Raw genomic sequence first — 15416 nt, forward strand, 5'->3', positions numbered from 1 at the left:
TGCCGATCAGAAGGTCGGCGGTTCGAATCCCCGCAATGACGGGGTGAGCTCCCGTTGCTCGGTCCCTGCTCCTGCCCACCTAGCAGTTCAAAAGCACGTCAAAGTGCAAGTAGATAAATAGGTACCACTCCGGTGGGAAGGTAAACGGCGTTTCCGTGCGCTGCTCTGGTTCACCAGAAGCGGTTTAGTCCTGCTGGCCACATGACCCGGAAGCTGTACACCGGCTCCCTCGGCCAATAAAGCGAGATGAGTGCTGCAACCCCAAAGTTGGCAATGACTGCACCTAATGGTCAGGGGTCCCTTTACCTTTACCTATATATATATAGTACACACACACACACACCTCTCATAGAAATAATTGCAATAAAAAAAGAGCACCTCTGCCTTGTCTGGATTAATGACTCAGCTACACAGCTGCAAATATAATGTTTTAAGTGTGTTTTTAAGCGCATTATACAAAGGGGACACTAGATGGTGATGGTGAGCTGACGGCAAATTCAATAAATTCAATAAATTTCAAAGGTGAACCTACCCAATTCATACTTCCTGAAACCACAATGGGAAATGAAACACAGCCGCCCTTTGAAATTTGCACTTTCCCGCCCTTTGAAATCCACACAGATTTTGTCGTGCTGTTCTCCAGCCAAGTAATGTGTACCGAAATGCAAAGACTGGGGGGGGGGGTGAAAGGTGAATTGAAATGTGTGCATTAGGGGATGGTGTGCATGGAACTGCGTCTGTAGTGAAAACCACGTGCAAAAGCGCATCGTATTAGGGGAAATAGCTTTGCGAAAGCGTGTTCTCTCCAAACGAAAGAGAACTAAACTTTGGAGTGGGTGGGAAATGAGAAACTAAGAGAAACCAAAGCTGATGGATTTGCTACCTCCTTACGTGTTAAATGCCTCTTAAATTGAGCTGAGATTCCTGCATGGCCTTTGGGAGTCCTTTCCAACATGATTCTTTGATTCTAAAAAATGCTTTACTTGTGGGGAGTAACTGGGCTCCCTTGGAACATGGGAGTATCAGTTCTGTGGGGCTGAAACACGAAGCTGGGGGAGGGGGGAGGTCCTGTCATTTGGGATTATCTGGTCAGTGAGAGATCAGGAGGAGGGAATCAAAAGAGCTTCTTGTCTTATGACACAGACAGCTGACCAACCTGTTGGCTCTCAACAACTGGTGCGTGCATCTGTCTGTCGGAAACCGATGCGCAAATGTTCTCCCTGATCCTCTTTTTCACAGGCGAGCTAACCCCCTCTGCCCCATCACACCTTGTAATTCTACAAAACAGGTGCTGCACGCACCATTTTGAAACCAAACTATTCAGAACTTCCTCTATGGCTTCTTTTTCCTTTCGTTTCTAGCGGAGACATTTGGGTGGGGGGAGGGAGCTCTCAAAGCAAAACTGGATTAATTTGAGTAAGATGCCTTGCTTCAGCCAGACCTTGGGAAGTTCATTTTTGGAAGGAACTACTGCCGTACCTTGGACGCGGGTGGCACTGTGGGTTGAACCACAGAGCCTAGGGCTTGCCAATCAGAAGGTCGGCGGTTTGAATCCCCGCGACAGGGTGAGCTCCCGTTGCTCGGTCCCTGCTCCTGCCAACCTAGCAGTTCGAAAGCACGTCAGAGTGCAAGTAGATAAATAGGTACCACTCTGGTGGGAAGGTAAACGGTGTTCCCGTGCGCTGCTCTGGTTCACCAGAAGCGGCTTAGTCATGCTGGCCACATGACCCGGAAGCTGTACGCCGGCTCCCTCGACCACTAAAACGAGATGAGCACCGCAACCCCAGAGTCGGTCATGACTGGACCTAATTGTCAGAGGTCCCTTTACCTTTACCTGAGCTGGTTTGGGGAGCATTCGTGCAAGATCCAGAGGTGCGGGGGGAAATTTTGGAGGATGAGAGAACAACGCACCCACTTTCCTGCCTGTGAGCTACTTTCTCCCTCCTTCCCTCCGGCCCTCTGATTCTGCCCATCCCCGTCTCCCATGAGTTTTATCGGGGCTCAGTGTGCCACAGGTTGTTATTGACATGGACCACAATGCACATGGCTAGCGGCTTAACATTATTCTGTCATCTTGAACCCCTGCAGGTGTGAGGCGTGCTCCGAGAGGAGACAATGAGGCCCGCCTGTCTGCCGCTCGTCCTACTTTTCCTACTGGAGGGGGAAACTCACGCACTCTTCCCCGAAGAACCTGGTCCCATCAGTGTGGCCCTTGACGACTGTAAGTGCGGCTGGGACAGGATGTGGCCGGAGGAGGATGGAGCTGGGCTGGCGCTTCTTAAAAGGGGGGGCTAGCCTAATTCCCTCTGCCACCCCAGAAAAATTTATTTTTCATTCTTGCCAGGGGTTGGGGAATCTGTGGGGTCATCAGAGAAGTCACGGAAGTCCAGCTCCCATCCCATAATGGTTAGCGGTCGAAGCCAAAGGGACTTTCTTGCTCCACAAACACTGTGTGCAGTTTTATTTCTCGCCTAAACACCTTCCATCTGGCCGGGCCTCCCCAGTCACTCTGGGCAGTGCCCAACAGAATATTAAAAACATGATAAAAGATCAAACATTAAAAACTTCCCTAAACAAGGCTGCCTTCAGATGTCTTCTAAAAGTCAGATAGTTGTTTATTTCCTTGACATCTGATGGGAGGGCATACCACAGGGCGGGTGCCAATACCGAAAAGGCCCTCTGCCTGGTTCCCTGTCACCTCACTTCTCGCAGGGAGGGAACCGCCAGAAGACCCTTGGAGCTGGACCTCAGGGTCCGGGCTGGACGATGGGGGTGGAGACGCTCTTTCAGGTACACTGGGCCAAGGCCATTTAGGGCTTTAAAGCTCAGCACCAGTGCTTTGACTTGTGCTCAGAAACGTACTGGGAGCCAATGTAGGTCTTTCAGGACCAGTGTTATATGGTCTCGGCAGCAGCTCCCAGTCACCAGTCTAGCTGCCGCATTCTGGATTAATTGTAGTTTCCAAGCCGCCTTCAAAGGTAGCCCCACATGGAGCGCATTGCAGTAGTCCAAGCGGGAGATCACCACAGCATGCCCCACTCTGGCCAGACAGTCCAGTGTTATGAGAGAGGGAGAAATTCTTTTCTCTTTCCGCTTTCTACATGCCCGGCATAATTTTGTAAACTTACTCACCTTTTCACTGAATGAAAAACTCCCCAATTCTGCACCCTTTCTCCCTGGAGGAGTTGCCCCACCCCTGTGATAATTACACTGGCCTTTTTCTGAACCCTTTCCAACATTTCGATGTCCTTTTTTTAGGTCAGGCGGTCAGAACTGCACATAGCACTCCACATGCGGTCTGTCTGTCATTTATGCTTGACCTGACATTCCTTGCATTCTAGGGGGTTGGACTAGATGAGCCTGAGGTGTCCCTTGCAACTCTAAGGTTCCATTCCATTCTATTCTATTTGCATCATGGATGAGAAATGGGGCCTCCTTTGTGTCGGTGAAGGTGTCTGTTCTGAAAGGCACTTTTTAAAATTATTCCGACAGCTTTTGTTTTTATGAGGTAGACAGTGGGTTTCATTCAATGTGAGTCCTTCTCAGAGGTCTATTGATTCCAATGGGTCCATTCCAGCCGTAGGCCAACTCAGCCCTTTAGCTGTTTTGGGACTACAACTCCCATCATCCCTAGCTAACAGGACCAGTGGTCAGGGATGATGGGAGTTGTACTCCCAAAACATCTGGAGGGCCGAGTTTGCCTATGCCTGGTCTCTCCTGGTCTGCCCCGCAGAGGACCTTAAGGTCCATGAATAACCATAGTTTAGAGGTCCCGGGCCCTAAGGAAGTCAGACTATCCTCCACCAGGGCCTTCTCAGTGATGGCTCCGACCTGGTGGAATGCTCTGTCCCAGGAGACCAGGGCCCTGCAGGATTTAACCTCTTTCCGCCGGGCCTGTAAGACAGAGCTATTCCGCCTGGCCTTTAATTTGAATTCAGCCTGATCTTTTATTTCCCTTCTCTTTCCTCTCCTTATATGAAGATCACCCGCTCTGAGACCCCACAGCTAATTCTCCCCTGGCCTCCTCCTCGCTGGCCCAAGTAGGACCAATTCAGCCAGCTAGCCCTGGGGATTATCTAATTGATTTTTGAATTTTATTGTTATTCATGTTTTTATGCTACTTTTATAATTAAGTGCTTTAAATTTGTTGTTAGCCGCCCTGAGCCCGGTTTTTGAACCGGGAAGGGAGAGGTATAAATAAAAATTTCTTATTCTTATTCTTATTATTATTAATTTACTGACCCTGGTCTCTAGGATCTGTACACATTACTAGGAGGTATCTGCACCATACATTTAAAGCACATGACGTCCACCAAGGAATCCTGGGAACTGTCGCATGTTAAGGTTACTACAGCTCTGTGAGGGTGCCCACTACAGCTCCCAGAATCCTTTGAGGGAAGCCATGCACCGAATGTGCTTCGGCTGCATGGTGCGGCTGTGGACCCGGTTTCCACCGGAAGAGTGATCTTTAAATGTGCTAACACATAAAAGTAAATAAACTTCTCCAACTTCCCCTTGACCTTCTCTCGCTTTCCCCCAGATGTGAAGCATTACCCGGTCTTCGTGGGCAACGGGATGGGCCGGTTTTCCAGCCAAGATGGCGGCGCAGAGCGCCTCAGGATCCAACGAATGTTGACGTTCAACAGGACTTTGTACATAGGGGACAGGTAACCCCATACAACCCAGCCATATTGGCATGTCAAGATGTCCCTGGCGTCCCTATAGGATTCGGAAGTTCTGTGCATGATTTAGAAACGGGGACCGTGGTTATTCGGTGAAGGCAAGAGGGACTTATTCCCTTCTAAAAACTGAGAGCTGCAATATGAATTGCCTATGGTGGACGCGGGTGGCGCTGTGGGTTAAACCACAGAGCCTAGGACTTGCCGATCAGAAGGTCAGTGGTTCGAATCCCCGTGACGGGGTGAGCTCCCGTTGCTCGGTCCCTGCTCTTGCCAACCTAGCAGTTCGAAAGCACATCAAAGTGCAAGTAGATAAATAGGTACCGCTCTGGCGGGAAGGTAAACGGTGTTTCCATGTGCTGCTCTGGTTCGCCAGAAGCGGCTTAGTCATGCCGGCCACATGACCCGGAAGCTGTACGCCGGCTCCCTTGGCTAATAAAGCAAGATGAGCGTCGCAACCCCAGAGTCGTTGCACCTTTACCTTATGGTGGAATAATACCCTCCTAGCGTCCCAATTTTCCAGGGACAGTCCTGGAATTACGAAAGCCATCCCAGCTTCCGGTCTGATCCCAGAATGTTCCTATTTGCAGGCCCGTCCATGAGAAGGGAAAGGCACTCTGCACATGTTCAAATGCACTCTCTCCTCGGTGACCCCCACGGGTCTAACCAGCTGCAACGTGAGGCTCCTGTGCCTTTAAGAGTAGCGTCGAATATTTGTTTGAGGAGCCAAAGGGGGGTGGAAGCGGAGACATAATACAAAGGGGGTGCAGAGTTGCCTAGCTTGCGGACTGCTGCATCTCCATAGCAACCTGAAATCCACAGGAAGAGCACAGCAGAAAAAGCAGGATAAATTAAGAATGGCGAGGCCGGGTTAAGGCACTCTGCCTGGTAGATTTCGGCGTGCTCCGCAAACTGCTGCCTTGCCTAATTTCAGAGTTGCGCGGCCTTCCCAGAATGAGGTCTAGAGCCTTGTCGCGAGGTATATAGCGAAGCCGCGGTTTCTGCCCTGCCCTGCCCTGCGCTCACCGCAAACCGCGCTGTTTCCGTCGCACTGCGTTCCGGCTTCTGCTGAAACCTTCGCTATATTCACCTTGCGATGCTCACAGTGGCCATAACTAAAGCAATGAATAGGGCTGTGCATCAGATTCGGGCAAGGCTTATTCAGAGCGACTCAGGAGTCAGATGAGTCAGGTTCAGACAGCAGTAGATTGCCCAAAGATGTAAAATCTCAAAGAAGAAGAAGAAGAAGAAGAAGAAGAAGAAGAAGAGCAGCTATTTTTAATAAAATTCGTCAAAATCTACATTAACGACATGGGCTGAATACCAGCTGAATACCAGCTAAGTCAGGTAGTTGTTTATTTCGTTGACATCTGACAGGAGGGCGTTCCACAGGGCGGGCGCCACCACCGAGAAAGCCCTTTGCCTGGTTCCCTGTAACCTCGCTTTTCGCACAGAGGGAACCGCCAGAAGGCCCTCAGAGCTGGACCTCCGTGTCCGGGCTGGACGATGGGGATGGAGACGCTCCTTCAGGTCTACTGGGCCGAGGCCATTTAGGGCTTTAAAGGTCAGCACCAACACTTTGACTTGTGCTCAGAAACGAACTGGGAGCCAATGTAGGTCTTTCAAGACCGGTGCTATATGGTCTCGGCGGCCGCTCCCAGTCACCAGTCTAGCTGCCGCATTCTGGATTAGTTGTAGTTTCCATTGGGTGGGCTGGCTCTTGAATGCTCATCATGCATAGCCATTTTAGATGCTTCGGGGTGGTATCCGCACCCCCACCCCAATAAAGCGCTAAATCACCTCCAGACATGTGCATGGATTTCTCCCCAGTGCGCTGCCTTCTTCCCTCCTTCCGCACCTCACCCCGGAGCCTTGCACATCATAAATCCCGTTCTGGGTATATAATTTTTATCTATTTGCGTTTTTAATGGGACTTTTAAAGTCTGGGCTGCGCAGATGGGGTTGGTTGGGTAATGAAGCGCGACTCTGCCGTTTGCAAACAGAGCGCCTGGATGCGCCGCTGAGGCCGGGAGACCCGTCAGTCACAAGTGGCGGCGATGTGCCTTTTGGGTTGCACGCAAGAAACTGTGGGCCCCTGGTACGTACTTGGTTTTGGCATCCAAACTTGCTTACCCTTCAGAGCGGTGGCACAGGGCGTCTTAGGTGAATGCTAGGGCGCACCCACCGTCACCGATGGAAGTCGTGGTCTAGGTAGAAGTTCAATTTGGCTCACGTTTAAAGGAGAACCCACCGGATTTGCATTTTCTGAAACAATGCGTGCATTTATCTGAACGTTGAAATGCAATTCTCCCCACCAAGTGCAGTGGTACCTGAGGTTACATACGGTTCAGGTTACAGACGCTCCAGGTTGCAGACTCCACTAACCCAGAAATAGTACCTCGGGTTAAGAACTTTGCTTCAGGATGAGAACAGAAATCGCGTGGCGGCAGCGGGAGGCCCCATTAGCTAAAGTGGTGCTTCAGGTTAAGAACAGTTTCAGGTTAAGTACGGACCTCCAGAACGAATTAAGTACTTAACCCGAGGTACCACTGTAATGGGGGACGTAGGTGGTGCTGTGGTCTAAACAACAGAGCCTAGGGCTTGCCGATCAGAAGGTCGGCGGTTCGAATCCCCGCAATGGGGTGCGCTTCCATTGTTCGGTCCCTGCTCCTGCCAACCTAGCAGTTCGAAAGCACGTCAAAGTGCAAGTAGATAAATAGGTGCCGCTCCAGCAGGAAGGTAAATGGCATTTCAATGCGCTGCTCTGGTTCGCCAGAAGCGGCTTAGTCATGCTGGCCACATGACCCGGAAGCTGTACGCCGGCTCCCTCGACTAATAAAACGAGATGAGCGCCGCCACCCTAGAGTCGGTCACGACTGGACCTAATGGTCAGGGGTCCCTTTACCTTTACCTTGCCACTGTAATACGTTCCAAAATGCACATTCTGGAGTAATGCAGGTATTTTTAAAAAAATGCATGGGCAACCCCCCATTTAGGTCCCAAGGCACCGCATGTTTAAGTGAAGTCACGTATATTTGAAGCACCATGGAAAAACCCTGCAAACATCCCCTTGTAACCTTTCCACAAGGGCCGACATTGATGCCGAAATCCAGCATCACCTGAGCTCTGCGAGTGCAGCTTTCTCCCGATTGAAATGCAGAGTGTTTGAGGACTGGGACATTTGCAGGGAAACCAAAATGCTCATTTGCAAAGCTATTGTACTACCAACCTTACTGTATGCTTGTGAAACGTGGACCACTTATAAACGCCATCTCCAACTCCTCGAAAGATTCCATCAACAGTGTCTCCAAAAAATTTTACACATCACTTGGGAAGACAGGCAAACTAATGCCAGTGTACTGGAAGAAGCAAAGATCACCAGTGTCGAAGCAATGATTCTTCAACATCAACTTCGTTGGACTGGTCATGTTGTGCGGATGCCTGATTGTCGTCTTTCAAACTCCTCTATTCCGAACTTTAAAATGGGAAGCTTAATGCTGGTGGTCACAAAAGAGGTTTAAAGACTGTCTCAAGGCAAATCTTTAAAAATGTAGTGTAAACACCAACAATTGGGAAACACTGGCCTGCGAGCGCTCCAATTGGAGAACAGCCTTTGCCAAAGGTGTCATGGGCTTTGAAGACACTCGAACTCAGGACCAAAGGGAGGAATGTGCTAAGAGGAAGGCACATTTGGCAAACCCTCACCAGGATCAACTCCTGCCCAGAAACCTATGTCCCCACTGTGGAAGGACGTGAGGATCCAGAATTGGCCTCCACAGTCACTTACGGACTCACTGTTAAAACCGTGTTTATGGAAGACAATCTTACTCGGCTATGAGGGATCACCAAAGAAGAATAAGATATTTGAAACACCATGGGAAAATCCTGCAAACATCCCCTTGTGTCCCCCCCATACTGCCTCTGCCCTGCCCCTTTTTGGGATGTTGTTGTGATGTTTTTGGGATACTTCTGGGTTCGGCTCGATGCACACATATATCGGACGCACCTAAAACCGTCACTGTCCTCTATAATAATAATAATAATAATAATTTATTATTTATACCCCGCCCATCTGGCTGGGTTTCCCCAGCCACTCTGGGCGGCTTCCGACAAAACACTAAAATGCAATAACCTATTAAACATTAAAAGCTTCCCTAAACAGGGTTGCTTTTAGATGTCTTCTAAAAGTTTGGTAGTTCTTTTTCTCTTTGACATCTGGTGGGAGGGCGTTCCACAGGGTGGGTGCCGCCACAGAGAAGGCCCTCTGCCTGGTTCCCTGTAACTTGGCTTCTCACAGCGAGGGAACCACCAGAAGGCCCTCGGTGCTGGACCTCAGTGTCCGGGGAGAACGATGGAAGTGGAGACACTCCTTCAAGTATACTGGACCAAGGCCATTTAGGGCTTTATAGGTCAGCACCAACACTCGGAATTGTGCTGGGAAACGTACTGGGAGCCAATGTAGGTCTTTCAAGACCAGTGTTATGTGGTCTCAGCGGCCGCTCCCAGTCACCAGTCTAGCTGCCGCTTTCTGGATTAGCTGTAGTTTCCGGGTCACCTTCAAAGGTAGCCCCACATAGAGCGCATTGCAGTAGTCCAAGCGAGAGATAACCAGAGCATGCACCACTCTGGTGAGACAGTCTGCAGGCAGGGAGGGTCTCATCCTGCGTACCGGATGGAGCTGATAAACAGCTGCCCTGGACACAGAATTGACCTGTGCATCCATGGACAGCTGTGAGTCCAGAATGACTCCAAGGCTGCACACCTGGTCCTTCAGGGGCACAGTTACCCCATTCAGGACCAGGGAGTCCTCCACACCCGCCTGCCTCCTGTCCCCCAGAAACAGTACTTCTGTCCTGTCAGGATTCAACCTCAATCTGTTAACTGCCATCCATCCTCCAACTGCCTCTATGCATCAGTGAAAATAATGGACAGTGGTGCATTGTCTTAAAGAGCATCGCTTTGCAAATCATGCGTACATTAGGCAAAGCTGCGTATGAAAATGTCATTATCAGGAGAAATTTGCCAGTGAGATTTTTAAAAACTCACAAATGGATGCGGAAGTGTGATGGATTCCGCTTAACACTTAAAACAATGCAAAACTGAGAGAAACCAAAGTTGACAGGTCTTTCCACCCCCGCTCCCCCCCCCCCGCCAACTCATACGCCCAGCCTCCCTGGAATCCTCAATGTTAATTCGCTGACACTGCAGAGCTTTTTGTAGAGTATTGCATTGTGGCTGGTGCTGCCAGTCTAAGCCTAGCACAACATGCCAGGGGGCACTGGGGGCACTTTGCTAGCACCGCCTCGCACCCGGAGCCGGCTTTACAAGCATTCGAACCCAGAACCTGTTACCCAAGCTTGGCTCTGGATATGTGGAATTTCCAAACGGATACCTTTTCCTAGTTCCTGACCCAATTGTTGGGCCCAGAAGAAGTGTCTTAATTGGGGGGTTCTGGAAGGGAGAAACTGGATTTTGGGTGCCTTTTGACCTGACGATGGGATACTTGGCTCTCCTCCGAAAATCTGCAAAGTCGAAGCAGCAGGTTACATTTTGAAGCAGAGAAGCAGTTTGGGGAGGTGATTAACCCTCCCCGCTGAGTTTCTAATGCAGTTGGACTCACCAGAGTTTGGGAGAGTGAAAAGTGGTCCACGTGCATTACTGGTATTCTCAGATAGCATTTGGCACCCCCTCCTGTCTGATTGTTGCAAAGACAGGGTGTTACAAAGCGAATACAGTGGTACCTTGGTTCTCAGACTTAATCCGTTCCAGAAGTCCGTTCCAAAACCAAAGCGTTCCAAAACCAAGGCATGCTTCCCCACAGAAAGTAAAGCAAAACGGCTTAATCCGTTCCAGACTTTTAAAAACAACCCCTAAGACAGCAATTTAACATGAATTTTATGAGACCATTAATCCATAAAATGAAAGCGACAATCAATGCGGATTGCTCTTTTGTTAAATCAAGAAATGCTTGGTGTATATTCTGGGAACTCTGGTTTGCATTCCTATTTTTGGCTGACGAACGGTGCAATTTAAATTTGGCCCCGCCCTGGTCTTCTAAAAGATGGGAGAGGAAGCAGAATATCTCAGACTTCATCTTTTTTTTTTTCTCCCTTTCTTTTCTTCTCAGGGACAACTTGTACCGCATCAGCCTTGAACCTGAGGCCTCGGCCAGTGAAATGCGCTACCATCAGGTATGTGATAAATCTCAAAAGTGAAGGGTCTTTGTAGCCCTTGTCAGTGAAATTAATTTGCATGATTAACTTAGGCCCATTCATTGCAATGGGACTACTCTGAACAGGACTAAAGTTGGCTGGATAGTGTGCTTTTTTCTGGGGGTACTCAAGGTTACGCAGTACCAGCACCTTTAAATATATACCGTATTTTTCGCTCTATGGGACGCACTTTTTCCCCTCCAAAAATTAAGGGGAAGTGTTTGTGTGTCCTGTGGAGCGAATGCAGGCTCCTTGGCTTCAGCGAAAGCAACGCAAAGCCTCCGAAGCGCAGAGGGAGCGCTCCCTCCGCGCTCCAGAGGCTACGCGTTGCTTTCGCTGAAGCCTGGAGAGCGAGAGGAGTCAGTGCGCACTGACCCCTCTCGCTCTCCAGGCTTCAGGGATAGCCGCCTGAAGCCTCCGGAGCACAGCGGGAAAGCAAGACTCTCCTGGCTTCAGTGAAAGGAACCTGAGGCCTCCGGAGCGCAGCGGGAACTCACGCTGCGCTGCGAAGGCTTCAGGGATAGCCGCTGCGCTCTGGAGGCTTCTGGTTCCTTTTGCCGAAGCCGGGAGAGCAAGACTCTCCTGGCTTCAGCAGAGAGGGAGAGCTGCGCAGCGCCCCTTCAGCAAAGCAGGAGGAGAAATGGAAGGGGCTCCGTTTCTCCTGCCGCTTCGCTGAAGGGGCGCTGAGCAGACAGGGGGAGAATTTTTTTTCTTGTTCTCCCCCTCTAAAACAAGGTGCGTCCTATGTTCGGGTGCGTCCTATAGAGCGAAAAATACGGTATATTAAAAGTTCAACACTTTCTGTAACAAGGTGAGTGCCAACACCTTTTTTTTTAAAAAAAAGCACTGGATCGAACCCAATGTTTTGAAACGAAAGACCCTTCTAAAAAGTACTCCCTTGGAGGTTGACTGCCTCTCAGATGGATATGGATCTTCACAGGACTGGGCTATTTTTAAATAGGCTTTTATTGATTTTCTCAGTAAAACAGAACGGAGATATAACAGTACAGAACACACCCAATAAGAGCCGGTGTCACAGCTCAGCAGCGTAGCAAAGAAGGCATTTTTGAAATGGATACTGAGCCCAGGGGAAAGAGGCAACAGGAAATTATAGGCTAGAACCAGGGAGGTCCCTCTGAAAGAAGATTTTTCAGTGCAAATGAAAACATGTCTGCTCAGAAGTAAGTACTATGGAATGCAATGAGACTTACTCCTAGGCAAACTGGGTTATGGTTGCAGCCTTTGGGTGGCAATCAACTACGTTTTACTGAGAGCAGAACTGTTGGAATTAATGCACCACATTCATTCATTTCAGTGGGTCTACTTGGTGAGTAAAACTTAGTTGAATACCACTTTGGTTGGTAAATCTTATACCTTGGATCCCAAATGCCTTGGTACTCAGACGTTTTGGCTCCCGAACGATCGAAAACCGGAAGCGAGTGTTCCGGTTTACGAACGTTCTTTGGAACCCGAACATCTGACGGGGCTTCCGTGGCTTCCGATTGGCTGCAGGCGCTTCCTGCAGCCAATCGGAAGCCGCGCTTTGGTTTCTGAACGTTTTGGAACTCAAATGGACTTCTGGAACAGATTCCGTTCGATTTCCAAGGTACGACTGTACTGTTTAGAAGTGTGTTTTGGGGGGTGGAGGGGAAGAGACTACACACAGATATCATTGTCTCCCTATTTTTCTTTCACCCATTTTTGTTGTTGTTCGGTCTTTGCCTAGAAACTGACATGGAGGTCGAATCAACACGATATCAACATCTGCCGGATGAAAGGAAAACACGAGGTAAGTCTGTTTTGCGGCACCTTACAATGCCAAGTTCACATATAAATGCACATACCTATATTAGTGGGGAAAATAGCATGCAAAAAATGTGTTGTTTTAGGGGAAATTGCTTTGGGAAAATGTGTTTACAGTGGCACCTTGGTTCCCGAACGCCTCCGTTGTCGTGTGTTTCGGTTCTCAAATGCCGAAAACCCGGAAGTAAATGCTTCCGTTTTCGAACGTTTTTCAGAACCCAAACATGTGACACGGCTTCGGCTGAGTGCAAGGAGGTTTGCAACCAATGGGAAACCGCGCCCCGGTTGTTGAACTTTTTGGAAGCTGAACGGGCTTCTGGAACGGATTCGTTCGAGATCCGAGGCAGCCCCTGTATTAGGCAAAATTGCACACCGAATGGTGTCTATCAGGAGAAATTTGCACTAAGGGGCCAATGAATTTGCATGGGGACTTTTTTAAAAATAAAAAAGTTTGCAAACAGATGTGGAAATGTGCGGAGCTGAAGGTAAGATTGGAAAAATAAGAAACTGGAACCTTATCAGGAAGAGGAGACCCAGGGAAGAACTGGCCAGGAATCTATACGCACTTGCTGTTGCATGTTTTGTGATGCTTTTTAACATCCAGGTCCTGGGCTAACATAACTGACGCCGTGCTCCGAAGAAAGCTGGATTCGGCAGCTTGAAGAAATCACTACGCTTGCCAATAATGACATATTTTGCATAATTGGTTCTGCCACTCACGGTGTGTCTTCGCATTGCATGCTCAAGCGTGTTCAGAGCACCTAGATTTCCCCCCCCCCCCCACACCCTCAATCTCGCATCTAAAGTATTACTGGGCACAGAGTTTTCCCCCTCAACATTCTCATATGTCTGCAAAACTCTGCAGAGCCTCCGATACCCTAGCTTTAAGGAGCTTAACTTGGGCTGCCATTTCCGTCAGAAATTGCGTCCGGGCGGAATTTCCAAAAATCAGTAAAAAATGTCCAGGAAAACCCAGGCGTATGGCAACCAGTGTCAGGAGTGTTGATTTTTTGGGGCGAATTTCCTTAAAAATAGCTGAAAAACATCAACGTCCTAAGGAAAAGCAAGACATTCTGGGATCAAGTCAAAAACTTGGGATGGCTTCTGTAAATCCAGGACTTTTTGTTGTTTAGTCGTTTAGTCGTGTCCGACTCTTCGTGACCCCCTGGACCAGAGCACGCCAGGCACTCCTGTCTTCCACTGCCTGCCGCAGTTTGGTCAAACTCACGTTGATAGCTTCGAGAACACTGTCCCACCATCTCGTCCTCCGTCGTCCCCTTCTCCTTGTGTCCTCCATCTTTCCCAACATCAGGGTCTTTTCCAGGGAGTCTTCTCTTCTCCTGAGGTGGCCAAAGTCTTGGAGCCTCAGCTTCAGGATCTGTCCTTCCAGTGAGCACTCAGGGCTGATTTCCTTCAGAATGGATACGTTTGATCTTCTTGCAGTCCATGGGACTCTCAAGAGTCTCCTCCAGCACCAGAATTCAAAAGCATCCATTCTTCGGCGATCAGCCTTCTTTATGGTCCAGCTCTCACCTCCATACATCACTACTGAATCCAGGACTATCCCTGGAAAATAGGGACACTTGGAGAGATCCTCAGTGTGGTCCTTTGCTTTTGAATAGGATGTGTTGATTTTTAAGGACTCCTGGCCAATTTCTGCAGGTGTTTGGACGTCTAGCTCTAGAGTGACTCATCCCTATAAATGGGTCAGCATTTCACAGAAATGGGGCAGGGGCGACTAAGGCCTTCCTAATCGCCAGGATATTTTCAAACTGAGCTTTGCAATAATAGGGACTACGAGATTGCATAAAACAGAGGTCTTCAACCTTTCTGAGTCCATGGCTCCCTTGACCAATGACAGTGATACCTCTGTTTTTGAATGTACAGTACTACCTCGGGTTACAGACGCTTCAGGTTACAGACGCTTCAGGTTACAGACTCCTCTAACCCAGAAATAGTACCTCAGGTTAAGAACTTTGCTTCAGGATGAGAACAGAAATCGCACAGCGGCGGCAGCAGGAGACCCCATTAGCTAAAGTGGTACCTCAGGTTAAGAACAGTTTCAGGTTAAGAACAGACCTCCAGAACGAATTAGGTTCTTAACCCAAGGTACCACTGTAATCCATTCTGGCAATCGTCTGGTGTCATTGTGTCTTTAGGTGATTGACGGGTGGGCAGCCCCGCCTCCTGTCAAATCTGGTCTGCGAGGGAGGGGGAAACAAAAGAACTGGCCCGCTGGCTGGATCCACCCCTTCTTCGGTGCATCTCTGAGGTTCTCTCATTCCAGCATCTCTGTCTCTCCTTTTGTACCTCACCCAGCTGATTGGGGGTCATGTGACCACAGTGACAGTGCCATGTTTTCAAGTAGTCAATGGCGGTGGCTCTCTGATAGCCCCACAGAAACTCAAAAATGGGAATGTACATTTTGCTCTGTAGCCGTTTGATTACAGTCAGTGACCAGTATCAAGATGAAAAACACCGCCGACAAACTTAATAGCTCGGAACAAAATAAAAGAGTACAGAATACAGTGGTACCTCTGTTTCTCAAACGTAATCCATTCCAGAAGACTTTTCGAGGTCCGAAATGTTCAAAAACCGAGGCGCAAAGGGCTGTCAGCAAATTCAATTGAGAAGATTGAAAAACACACAGTGGAAGTTGTTTCAACTTCTGAGGCGCATTCAAAAACGGAAGCATTTACTTCCGGGTTTTCAGCGTTCGTGT

At 49.1% G+C, this 15416-nt stretch overlaps 1 protein-coding gene and 1 long non-coding RNA gene across 5 annotated transcripts in view; both read left to right on the forward strand.

Moving 5' to 3' along the window:
* SEMA6B (semaphorin 6B) overlaps positions 1-15416 on the forward strand; it is a 184273-nt gene that overhangs the window by 129604 nt on the left and 39253 nt on the right. For 3 of the 4 annotated variants that reach the window (XM_083594447.1, XM_083594448.1, XM_083594449.1), the window contains exons 2-5: positions 2089-2221; positions 4541-4667; positions 10807-10870; positions 12618-12680. In XM_083594447.1, the coding sequence (XP_083450573.1) occupies positions 2116-2221; positions 4541-4667; positions 10807-10870; positions 12618-12680 (360 nt within the window). In that variant the 5' untranslated portion in view covers positions 2089-2115. Of the gene's footprint in view, positions 1-2088; positions 2222-4540; positions 4668-10806; positions 10871-12617; positions 12681-15416 lie in introns of those variants that run through there. The other variant, XM_083594450.1, reaches the window with a different exon arrangement.
* Positions 1-15416, forward strand: part of LOC310753657 — a 157259-nt gene that overhangs the window by 71304 nt on the left and 70539 nt on the right. The window lies entirely within an intron of this gene.

The sequence above is a fragment of the Podarcis filfolensis genome, assembly GCF_964270895.1.
Source record: "Podarcis filfolensis genome assembly, chromosome: 18".
Taxonomy (NCBI): Eukaryota; Metazoa; Chordata; class Lepidosauria; order Squamata; family Lacertidae; genus Podarcis; species Podarcis filfolensis.